This window comes from Chlamydotis macqueenii, chromosome 2, assembly GCF_036417535.1.
Source record: "Chlamydotis macqueenii isolate bChlMac1 chromosome 2, bChlMac1.mat, whole genome shotgun sequence".
NCBI classification, from domain to species: Eukaryota; Metazoa; Chordata; class Aves; order Otidiformes; family Otididae; genus Chlamydotis; species Chlamydotis macqueenii.
In genome coordinates, this window is record NC_141557.1 from 132440036 (window position 1) to 132452866 (window position 12831).

A 12831-nucleotide genomic window follows, 5' to 3' on the forward strand; every position below is an offset into this window, starting at 1 on the left:
TTTTTCAATGTTGTGTGCCAACAGTACTGGACAAATGTGAATAGCTACTAGCCCAATATTGTTAAATTCAGCATAGCAATGTGGATGGTTATAGTTTATGGCAAAGGTTTCTGGACTTTGGCATGCATGCTGTTAGTCAGAAGGAACGTATTCATAATTTTCCACAGAAGTATGAGCTGTTGTGGGTGACTGATAGCTGCTGAGAATATCTCAAAACACCCTGTCTTGGAAGCAAGCTTGATACTTCAGTGTTCTGTAGCAAAATCCAGCCACATGGTGAATGAGTAAATAGAAAAAGGCAAGCTTCTTGTAAAAATTTCTTTCAATTTTTAATTTTGCAAGCAGTGGTAATTCAACTAGATGTACAACATGAGCTGCTTTAGGAAGGGAGGTCCCCTACAATCTTATTTCTTTTGAAACTGAGAATGGATAATAAACATCTTTAAAGGTATGTCAAGATTTTAAGAGTGCCAATTGGCATTGGTACACAGCCTCATCTGCTGTCAGGCTCCATTAACACTGCACATGATACAACTTAGAACAGAGATTTATATACTTTTGCAAAAAGAAAACAAACAAAAAAATCCAACCAAACAGGTCAAAACAACAGAACTGGACAAGTATATAGAAATGGCAGAGGTCGAACAGATCGGAACAGACCAAGCTGCGGTGATACAAGTTCAGATAATCAAGAATGTCTGACTTTGTTGGAAGATATGTGTCTCTAGAGACCACATTGCAACTTAAGGATGCAATTTCAAGATTTGTCATCAAATATACATGAAACATGATGCTAATTACATGTCTAGATCTGGGATGAATAAAGTTGTAGACAGTGGCAGCCTGCTACTTCTGTTGATTTACTCATCAAAATGGCAGAAATCATTGCAGTTAATTTTAAGGCTCATATTAAAGTTTCTAGTCTGAAAATAGATGTGAGGTTTTTTTCTGCATTTTTAGAAAACTAACTGGGAAAAAGTCTACAGAAATTATGCAAAATGCTAGATTTAAACACTTCAGAATTAAGATGTCCTGTTAAACCTTTAATGAGTGATGATGTTATCTGTTCATGGGACTCTGCCTCCCTTAATAGACTAGGTGGACAGTGCACTTTCAATGTGGCTTTTCAATATTTTGTGGGGCTTTTTTCTGTGTTGGTTAAATCAGTGGCCTCTATGTTGTACTAGACACCATATAAATAATGTTTTTAAGACACTGCTTTCTGGGAAATTTCTGTAGTATACACTTAGTGTTAAAGCATCAGGTGACTTTTCAGAGTACCTAGCAGGATGAGGGTATATTATACATATTTTAGAGAATGGAACAGTTGAAATACAAGAAAGAATGGTAGACAATTTTTCATGTTAATTTCTTTCAAATATCTAGAACTCTTAGCATTATGTTCAAAAACAATTGATTCAAAGTACACCCTGAAGAGACTTCAGTTTAAGAAATGAATGCTGTTAGTTTTGAAAAATTAGTATGTTGGTCCCAAGTTGAAGAAACAGACAAAACTGAGTCAGTAATACTTTTGAAAAATTTGTTTTAAATTACTTGGAGTTGTCTGAACAGGAATTGAGCCACAATTCTGTTCTTTACATCATTGTGTGGTCATCCCTGATCCATGATGATCCATACCATTTCTGTGTCTACCGCTGAGTTTTTCATTATATGCTTTCCTAGCTTCCATAACAAGTAAAGTAACAGTCCAATATGTTCTTTCTGCTATTGAGCTCTCATGAATTTTACTCAATTATAAGGAAAGGGCTCTCTTCAGTGTAAAATGAGATGAGGGAAATAACACAAGGTAATTTAGTATCTGTGCATTATATGCACTGTTGTGCATATTTGTAAGAGTGTAATTTAGGTTACGTTTAGAACTTTTATGCTGGAATTCTGAAACCTCTGACATAACTTTTAATAGGTTTTAATTCTGATATAACTTGCTGTGCAGACTGAAAAGCACTACACTTTTTTTTTTTTTTAATAAAACCATCTTTAGAATCTCCTTGCTAAATGAGAGGGCAGATAGGAAAGCTAACAGAGAAGATTGGTGTTCTGCCCAGTGAGGCAGAATCTTTGATGGTTCCACTCTACCTGTTGCCTGTAGAAGCCATTCTTGTTAAACTTGAATACTTTACTTAAATTACATCAAGTGGAATTATATCTTAAGTTTAGTTCCTGATTTCCACTTTTGTGCTTAATCTTTTGATCACTTTTCCACTGAAGTGTTTAAGTGATGGAAGGAGCTGAAAAGCCATCTTTAGTCTATGTTCATAGCATGAAGGAAGAAATGTTTTATGTAACATGTTTAAAATGCAGGAGTTACTACGTTGTTCCTCAGTTGTGTCAGTGTTGCTTTTTGAAGTCACTGGAGTTGAACACATTTGCTGATACAGTCTTGGTTTGGTTTTCAAAGTATAAGTTGTTTATAATTCTGAAGGGAGCAGTTAGGTTCATCTGAAGAGAAGAAAAAAAAAATCACTTTTGGGTTTTTGTTGCTGATTGGGCTCTTGGTGACTAATTTTTTAAATGGAGTCTTGTTTTAATTTTTTTTTAATGTCCATGAGCCAGTCCCAAATTAAATTTCATTTATGCATCTGTGTTCAAGAACAAGAACAGAAAAACTTTGTGGGTCATGCACAAGATGTCATAGTCACTGAAGTCTTGCCAAAGAACCAGAAATCATGGTGAATGATAATTCTTTTGAGTAATGAAGAAAAATTCTGTCCTTAGTCATTGCTCATAAAAGGGTGTCCCTTCCTATCTCTTTCTTAGTGTTTCTCATATTTTTCAGGGGATTATGATGTTTCTCTACTCACCAAAGCAAGCAGTGAGAATATTCTATATGTTTAGGATGTTCTATTCATTGCAGACTGGCTTCTCATAAACCGATGAGTCTTGACGAAAGTAGTTTTCACAGCGATGTAGTCATAGTGTTGAAGCCAACTTTAAGAACACTGTGACAGGCTAGAAAAAAAAATAGGCCCTAATGCCCAGCTAGATTGACTTTTCCCTCTGCCAGTCCTAAAAAGGGACTTGCAGTCTGTCAAGGTAGACGTTAGAACATGCTACAACAACTAGCAGTGCAGGAGCTGCCTGTATTTTGGTAGCGATAGCAGGTGAAACACATGAACAGGAAGGGACTGGCTGTTCCATTTAGCTTGTCACTCTAATAATCAAGTCATACACAGTCCAAAGTATGTGAGTTCATGTCAAAGCTCTTCTGTCTGCTCTTGGTAGGAAATAAGTTATATTTTTCATACAATTAATTGATGTGTAGATTATTGAACTAATTTTTAATAAATCTGTAAATGCATATTCTTGGCTATATTTCTGTGCAGATAATTAATCAGATATTTATTCTGTTTTAGAGGCACAACAAAAACACGGACTTCGACCCCTCCTAGTGTGGCAAGAACAATGAGCACGGGTGCTCTAACAAACAAAAGAAAAACTAGCAATTCAGACAGTTGCTCAAGGTAACTTTTAACTTTGTCAGCAATAGAACCTTCATTAAAGGGGAGTACTTATTACAAAAGAAGTTGGGGAAAATACTGTTCTCTGCAGTAAATAGATAACCTCATGGTCAATATTGTTTGATATGTTTGAGATACTCAATATATTTTGCATACTATCATCTAACAGAACACCTTTGTCATCAGCTCTCTCAGATGTGCTACTAAAATTGGGGCATTTTGTGTTTTCTTGCAGGGAAGGGAAGGTGGTATCTGGAGATAAGTAGGGGAGTCTGGGTAGATCTATAAGGTATAAATAGGAAATGTAAGCATGAAAATTACAATAAAAATAGCAGTAATTCACTGCAAGGATTAAAATAATTTTGCATCAAGTTATACTGAAGAGAGTTCAGAGAATGTTCTTTATCTGGGGATTTCCAGGTCTGATGGCAGAATTGGGTATGACAGTGGAGACTGCCCATCCTCAGTCAATGGAGGAAGTTCAAAAAGCAGCGAAGGCAATTCACCTGTGCAGTTATCAAAATTCTGCCATGAATGTGGAACAAAATATCCAGTGGAATGGGCAAAGTTTTGCTGTGAGTGTGGAATTCGAAGAATGATTGTGTGAACGCATTCTTAAAACCAAAAAGAAAATGATAAATTGGAAGCATATGCTGTGTACTGCTGCATGGAAAGCTAGAGCATTCCTTCCAGTTAGACTTCATGCTGCAAACATGTTGAAACATCTTATTTTGATTTTCTGAGTGCAATCTTCTGGTTACACAATTATTTATAAACAATATATATATACTGTATATAAAAATAGCAGGTACCTAAAACTGTGCCATTCAAGGAAATACTCTTTAATCTCAGTTGGAAATATTTAAAATTAAGGTAAAAATGTGTTAAGTAACTTAGGTAGTAGAAGTAGTTCAATGTTATTTTTCCTGTAAATCCTGTTAGATGAAGGATTATTTAAATCGCTTATGTAGGATAGTACAGACGCATAGGGAACTAGCCATGAAGAACCTGGGCTTCAAAAGTTTCTCTGTGGAGGCATTTCCTTCATATGTGACAGTAACTTAGATGCTATGTTTGAAGTGAAAACAACATGAGCAACTCCTAATAAATTCCTAGTTAAAAGTACGAAATGTCTGGATCTCTTTAAACTCTTTAACTGTAATGTTCTAATTGGACTTTCCAGTTAACTTCCTAGGATTTTTTTAGAGAGTCGAAGTGGAAAAACTACCTGAGAACTCGGTTCACATGTAAGAAAAGCAACATTTTTGTTTGTGGCTTTCTGTATTCTGTTTCCCAGTAAGAACTTGTTAATATTTTTATGTATTTATAAGGACAAATGTGGTATTGTCATTTTATTAAGTTCCTTTTGTTCAGAAATACTTGTCTTCCTCGTCCTCTGTTCCACCATGACTAGCACATCTAAAAGTTTTGTGCTTTTTGTCTTAAAGGTTTCCAAAGGTCCCGCTCCTTTTTCTCTTTCCTCATTTCCTGAAGGAGAGACAAAGTCTATGCTTATCCTGCTTAAATGTTGAACTCTTATTTTGAAAACAGCCTTCTTGATGTATCCAGTACAACAAAAAGAGTTCCATGAAAATGTATGTCATTAGAACGGTAGAACTTGATGTAAGTAGTCATTGTTTTTTATTCCTGTGCAAATAGCACAGCTCACATATGAGTGCATAATGGAGTAACTGTGCTCCATAGGTTTATGTTTTAATACCTTACATGGTTTTTTTGCAATCTTTTATATTCTTTGGCTCTGAACAGCAGCCTCTTAAAGTTAGTAACGGGCTTTGTGTTAATTCATTGGAAAGAAGGGTAAGGCCCTGGAAGTAGCCGTTGTTTGTTTTTTTGGGGTTTTTTTTTAAATAAATTATACAGGTTATTAAAACCATTCACAAGCTGAGTCACTTAACTTGTACCTGAATGTAGTAATTTGTTTTGTGAAGTTTTGCTTTGAAGCACTGGCACCATCTTAGTTACGTGTGAAAGAACAACCTGAAATAACTTAATTGTGCCTTTCCCATAATAAATACACTCTTTTTGTCAAAAATGGTTACTTCCAGCTCACAAATGCTATTAGGATCAATTTATATAATTTTCTTTGTAGCTTATGCAAAATATAATGTAGTGTTCTACAATAGTATTATGATCATTGTTTGCATTTTCAAAACTTGTGATTACTATCAATGGGGCCAATTTTGAAGAAAACATGATTGAAGAAAAGCATTTCCAAAGCAGGTACCAGTCTTGGAAGATGAGAGATTTAAACGACTTGATGTAGTCATGTTGCAGGCCACGAACTATTAATGTTTTAGAATTAGTTCAATGGAATGAAATTGTCTTACACTTTTTATAAAAAATTATTTTTAGAAATTATCCTGCATTCAGTGTAGGCTTGTTTTATTATAATTTGTGTAAGCTGGCTACTGAGCACGGCAAGGTGGATGACTGGTAAAGACAGTGAGAACTGACAAATCTTAGCCAAGTTATGTTCTAGGTAGTTTAGGTTCTAGGATGCATATTTTGGCTCATTTGTTTCTGTACTTGGAAAAAATGGAATCCTGCCTCCTTTGCATAAATAAGCCTGCTTTAGAAAATCTACCCTGCACTTGGGCCATGGAGGTCTGCAGACTGAATTATTGCAAGCTGAGTGTCCATCAGCAAAGATACAACTCCAGAATAGGTTTCACCAGTTGGTGAATCTACTGAGGGATTAATTCCTTTGTCTGACTTGATGAATTTCCAGTTCTTGTTTCTGCTGGAAAAATGCATTTTACCATTTATTGAAAATGCTTTCTACAAAGGGATAGGTTTGTAAGGGAATAAATATCTTCTAGGTTTTCCAGGATTGTTGTAACTGTAGAAAAAAAAAAATATTGATTGTTCCTCCTTTGAATTGTAGGTGGCAGATTTCCTAGTTTTAAGTCAATCTATATACAGTTACCATAATTTCTGCTTTTTGAGCTGTTTGTGTAACTCTTTGCTTCCAGTGCAGCATTTAGTAAATTACTCAAGTGACACATCATTTACTTTATTTACACTTCTATGATTTATAGCAAGGACTAGACATGGGATTAACCTGAACTGAAATACAAATTTTAGAGAGATTTCCTAAACTTTTAATTTGGCCTTACAAGAAGGTCTATTGGAACATTGACATTCTATTGAAGGTCTATTGAAACATAAATGACTGTTGGCAGTAACATTGGATAATGTGCATGTGTTTAAATCTACAATAAGTATAAGCAGACAATGAAAATATAATTGACTATGCAGTTTATTACTGCAGAGTGAGACTATCAGAGCCCTACTATGTTTCCCCTTTATCAACTGATTTTGTTACTGAATGACCTAAGTTTCTAAAGTCTTTGATGTTACAGACCGTAGACTGTATTACACAGTTTATCAGCACAGATCACTGTGATTTCCAAATAAACAAATCTACTACTTCCTAATAAACATTTATTAGGATATAGTAGATTTGTTTTCATAATGCTCCTGCAGAACTGAATATGGGAAACAAATTTGTTATATTTAAAAAAAAAATAAACTGTTAAGGGAGATAGACTCTGAATTTTTAATCTTTAGGTACATTGCATGTGTCAGAATGTTCCCAAATTTAATTTATTAATGGCCTAGGTCCAAACCCTCTTGCCCTGGTCTTCCCCCTTGCCTTGGTTTTCATGGGAGGAAAAAAGATGGATACATATACTGAAAGGAGAATGTTCCAAAATATCTGAAGAATCAAAATATTGATAGTTGTGAAGACAAAACCCCTAGATGAACTATGCACTGCTGGTGCACTGGACTGATGAGTCTAAACTTAGCTAGTGTCAACTCCTGGATGCCTTGTTGACAGATACTTAACTTAAAAGCCTAAATTCCTTAAGAGTTCATGTGTAAGATTAGGATGATATGATTACTCCATTGAGCATCTGTCTTTCCAGTTCTCTGTATTTATGTGTGTACATATATATATATAGGCTGTGCACATGAGTACACACGTGTATTTTGTGAGAACTCATTATTTATACAAATGTAAAAAGTTGTTTTGTTAAAGCAAAGTTGATTCAAAAGAGGGGTGAATGCTACTGGAGGATTGTGAAGCCTCAAGACAGTAGACTAATGTAGTTACTGTCCATTTAAAGTTAAATTTACTGATGTGATTATTTTAATGATTTCTACAGCAATGTCTGACCCTATGACAAATTTTCTTCTACTATCTGCCACTATATCATTCTAATGTGCTTACTAAGGTTCTTCCAGTCAACTTAAAAAATCAAAAGTATCAAAGGTAGAACTCCATCTAAAGAAATAAGGAGAATGCTGGTTTTGAGGTCTGACCTGAAGGTGTTTGCATTCCCATTCTGCTTTTGTGAATATCTGTTGTACAAGGGACATCTCTGTGCCAGAAAGGAGTGCAGCATCATTGGAGCTATACTGATACAAGTGCAATGGAGTTATGAAAAATACCAGCTTCAGTAGTAAAAACAGCATAGCATAAGGCTTAATCTTTATATGATGTATCTTACACAGGTTTATATTTATGCATGATACTCGCGCCCTAGGTAGTTTCAGGACTGGAATCTCTAAATATACAACAACTTGAGTGTATGGTTATGTGGATAATTAAGCCCTCAGTCTTACATGCCACTCCTAGGAAGTGGGCATGGGGAGGTGCTTTACCACCATTTCAGCTTGTCCCTGTGAAATGAACATTTAGGCAGAACTTTTTGGATTTACCAAAGAGACTCGAGGAGCCATTGAACTCTCCTGAATGGATTTGAAGAGCTCAACCCAAAGGGTTCCTTGCTCGGGAGCTCTCCGTGGTGCTCCAGGTGCTGAACCCGTTCTTGCGGTGCTGCGGGCAGCGGCTGCTCAAGCTCTTCCACGTGTGCCGCAGGTAGTGAGGTTCATAGGCTTGTAACTCCAAAATGTATTTTAAGACCTGACCCAGTCTTCATGCGTCATGGAGGTTCTCTGTCACTGAGAGAGACTAGCTCATAATTCACCATTGCAACTGAGAGTTAGTGCCTGAAATGCAGTGTGCAAAGAGAACAGTTTCATGATGCACACTTATCAAATCAGTGGAAGGAGGTAGGGTTGCAGTAGTTTAAATGCTAGTAAACAAGACACGTAGCAGTGCACACTGATGTAGGCTATGTAATTAGTCTGAGTGTAAAAAGAAATGGTATTGTCTCTGTATTGCAAGGTTCTCAAGAAGTGCTAGTTTCCATCACATAGACTTTGTGTATGTGCAAAGAACAAATTTGTTACAAGTTTATATTTAAACTTGGCTGACAAATTTGTTTTGTAAGAGCACTTTTTGCAACCTTAATTCTTTTCAGTTTGACTAAGCTATGAATAATTATATGGATTAAATGACAAGGTAGAATTTTCATCTTTGGTGAAATTGGTTTTGGTGACTCTGGTGGAAATAGTTTTATTGCCATTCAAGTACAGCTCGTTCCAACTTGTGATGGTTTTGTTGCTGGTTGTTTTTGTTGTTTTTTTTTTGTTTTGTTTTGTATTCCAACTTGCTGAGTAATATTTGATTTGCCTAATTGTGGTGTTGGAAGAAATGTTAGGTAAAAGATTCTCTAGCTGTATTCAGCAGTTACTTGATTGATGTTTTCTTTCCAATGTTCACAATATAAGAGATTACTCTTGCATACTAGTTTGTTTGGTGGAGGTTTTTTTGGTTATGTCATTCCAGAATACATATTTTTGGAGGATCCTACTTAGCCCCGTTCCATTTCGCCTTGCCAGAAAACAGCCTATTCAGATTTTCTTTTAAATAATTAGTGTCTCTTCTTTACAAAAATAATCAATAGGGAAATCATATTTCTCCAATGTGAACATTAGCTTCTGAATCAGCAAATCAAATATTTAGTTTAATATAGCCGAATATTGAACTTAAGTTCTAAATTATAGTGCATGGTTTACCATAATTCTATATTTGTATTTGGGTTTCTGGCAGAAGCATGAATGGATTTGGGTCTGATCTGTAAAGTGCTGAGTATTCTATAACTGTTACAATACCTACTTTACATTGATTACTCTAACTCTTGGTGTTCATCCTTCATATGATACTTAGTATGTATCTTCATAAGTTTATTTATTGATGTTCCATGTTTTTAAATGAAGTGTTCATTCATGCCTTTGAGATGATCAATTTTGTCAGCATTTCATTTATTATGTTTGCCTTACCCCTCAGTATGTGGAATACTTGTGTTTGTGACCATCCAGTGGTTTTTTGGTTTGGTTTTGTTTTGTTTTTTCAGAATTCTTGGGTTTGTTTGCATCTTATTTGGTATATTATTTTAAAGTGTCAGTTGTTTTAATTAATAAGTGTAAATCGTCACCTAATGCTAATTTGCCACTTGTTAACAATAAAGCAAATATGCCAATAAAACTTCTTGTGATGCACACATTTTGTAGCCAATTGTGAAATTGTCTTAAATAAAATAACATAGGGATAGGTAACATCATTTCAGCCTTATGAATACTGTGATGTCTTTGGTCTCAAGTACACCAGATCTGTTGTGAGGACCATCCACTCTCTTCTCCTAGTTGAAGGGAGAGAATCCCTTAGTTATTTCTGAAGGATAGGTGTAGTTGACTTACGAGATGAGATTTGGATTCCTCAGTCACCTTGAAAAATACTCTAGACCAGATATTTAAGTCAGTGTGATCAGCTTATATAAAGTTAACTCTGTATCTCTTATTTTTCCCAACTCTGAGCAACCTGATCTAGTCAGGGATGTCCCTGCTCCTTGCAGGGGGTTGGACTAGATGACCTTTGAAGGTCCCTTCCAACTCTAACCATTCTATGATTCTATATGGAGAGTATAGTTTATATGAAGCCTATCATTGTGATACCTGTAGTAAATTTATTTTTTTTTTTAACTGAGGTTGTAAGGTATGATATATAACCTAAGCTTGATCTTTGTTCTCCTTCCTGAGGTTAGAGCACTGTTTTGCTGATTAAATGATTAAGCAGGAAAAAAGCGGACTTTTTTTTTTCTTCCTCCTGTGAAGCTCACTTATGTGAGTAGAACTTGCAATAAGGGTTTAGGTTCCTGATTTTTTTTGCTAAATACAGATGAGTAGAGACCAATTCCTCTTTTCTTTCCTCTTTTTAGGGGAAAGTTAATCCTTCTGGGCTCTTTTGTTTACTTCACCACACCCTCTTCAGAGGAAGGCAGATATGTTTTCCCCTTAATTCTAGATGAACTTGATTTATGTGCCAAGAGTCTGCAAAATCATGTCATTGCTGAGATTCCATGACAGCCCTTATGCTGGCTTCCTCTTTATTCTAGTTCACCATGAACAATTCAAAACAGATAGCAGGAGAAAACAAACAAACAAAAAAACTTAACAAAAACCTAAGTAGCTGCTGAATGAAACGTATCATAAAACCAACATCTTTTTTGCTCAGCACACAGCTGAAGCAGTGGAACTGGAAAGAAACATATACCCAGCCTGGAGACGTTTACATCTTTAGCTGAAGAACTTCAGCGGTAAAGATGTTTGATGGTGCAAACTGAGATTTGAACATTCTCTTCCACTGACCTTCCTTGACCTGGCTTCCTAAACACCAGAAATTCTTCTCGTTATAAACCACAGAGCACCTAACTCATTCTTCCCGCTAGAAATGTGCAACATCATTATCTTGCCCACAGGGGTTAGTCACCTCTTTCTACTTTCTTATAATGCCTTGCAACAATAGTGCTAAAATTCTTTTTGCTAACTTAAATACCTAAATTGTCTTCCTTTGCCACGTTCCCATAAATTTAATGTATTTCTAGATCATGGTTTTGACCTACTCATGTTCCTTTGCAGTGGCCAAATAAATAAATAGATGAAAGTGGCAGAGAGGTGTAGGCGTAGTGGTGATACCCTGCAAGGTTTTCATTCCTTCACCAGTTCCTGCAGAGCAGTTTATTGTTGTCACGTTTGTAATTTCAGGAGAGACTTGAAGAAGGTTCTCAAATGGAAGGAACAATGGAAGGAGCACAAGTCACTGCGTTTAGCAGTTACCACTTACATGCAAAGACTAACTCAGGAAATTTGGCAAGAAGAATGAGGCAGGCAGGATATTTATTAAGAGAAGCAATCAGAAAAACCCCACAGTCTCATAATCACTCAATTTAAATTTCTGCTCTGGATCTAACCTTGGTCTTTCCCCAGGATAGGCCTGAAATTGCTTGATTTGCCTCAAGATTTAAGTTGTGGGCAGCTGCTAAAGTCATTTAAGCTGACTGAACTTTCAGTTTTGTAGTAGCTAACATTGCATCTGTGTGTTTCTTTTAATTCCCACTGACCTTTCCTTGCCAAGTGGTTATTAGGAAATAAATCTTGGCTTTTAACCATTTGTGCATTTCAAATAAAAGCAAAACTGTTTTTCAGTTGCAGAGACAGATTTAATCCCCAGTCTCCTGAAACTTCCTTCAGTAGAAGCAATTTCCAGAGAAGTCCTTACAATAGTGGTTACAGTCTCTTATCTCAAGCATAATACTGGGAAATCAGTTTCCCTTTTCTATTACACAGAAGAGTTATGGGTTTGGTTTGGGGTTTTTTCAGTGTTTGCAGTTAAAGTTACAATCTGTTGCATCAAGAGCTAAAGAGAATATGTGAAGGTCTCAGTCACAGTTCTACAAAGATACTACCTGAAGAAATCTCCTCACCATAAATAGATGGGAGGTTGGAGGGTGTGTATGGCAGGAAAGCATAACAGTATTTTTGCTTTGGGCTTAACTTCCCCCCTCACCATTAGCAGTAGGGCACACTGGGTTTCATGGATTCAGTACAGCAGATCTTACTCCAGTCGAAGGAGATCTGTACAGTTCTTTGAAGCACATCCCACCATTTTTTCGGGTCTTTGTTCTGAATACGAAAAGATTTTCAGAGTAGTTCCACAGAAAAATTATTTTAGCACACATAAAACAATGTATGTTACCTTACTCTGAACCAGGAAACAACAGGCTGACTTCACTAAAGATTTCCCAAAATGGGAATCTGCCTTAGTCCAAGGCAGATACCTGGTATGGAAATATCTACCTAAATTGGCCAAGTTATAAGCAATTAAGAAATAAGTATTTTATAATGGGAAGTCCCAAGTGGCTGGAGGTTACCCTATCAGCTATGCTTTTAATGACTAGCTGTGAAAAAAAGCTAAAAAAGGAGTTAGGACACTCAAAAAGTCAACAGTCCAATTCCATAGAAGGTAAATATTTTATTACCAAAGGAGTTATAATATCAAAGTAAGAAACTGCAAAAGAGTTATAAACAACTATAAAAATACTTCTATTTATCCAAAATTAAATATGAACACTTTATTAGTTAA

At 35.9% G+C, this 12831-nt stretch overlaps 1 protein-coding gene across 2 annotated transcripts in view; it reads left to right on the plus strand.

The window, feature by feature from the left end:
- ZC2HC1A (zinc finger C2HC-type containing 1A) overlaps positions 1–4856 on the plus strand; it is a 32699-nt gene extending 27843 nt beyond the window's left edge. For both annotated transcript variants that reach the window (XM_086740950.1, XM_086740951.1), the window contains 2 exons: positions 3375–3482; positions 3900–4856. In XM_086740950.1, coding sequence (XP_086597076.1) covers positions 3375–3482; positions 3900–4086 — 295 coding nt within the window. In that variant the 3' untranslated portion in view covers positions 4087–4856. The remainder of the gene's footprint in view (positions 1–3374; positions 3483–3899) is intronic.
- The last annotated feature ends 7975 nt before the right edge of the window (positions 4857–12831 follow it).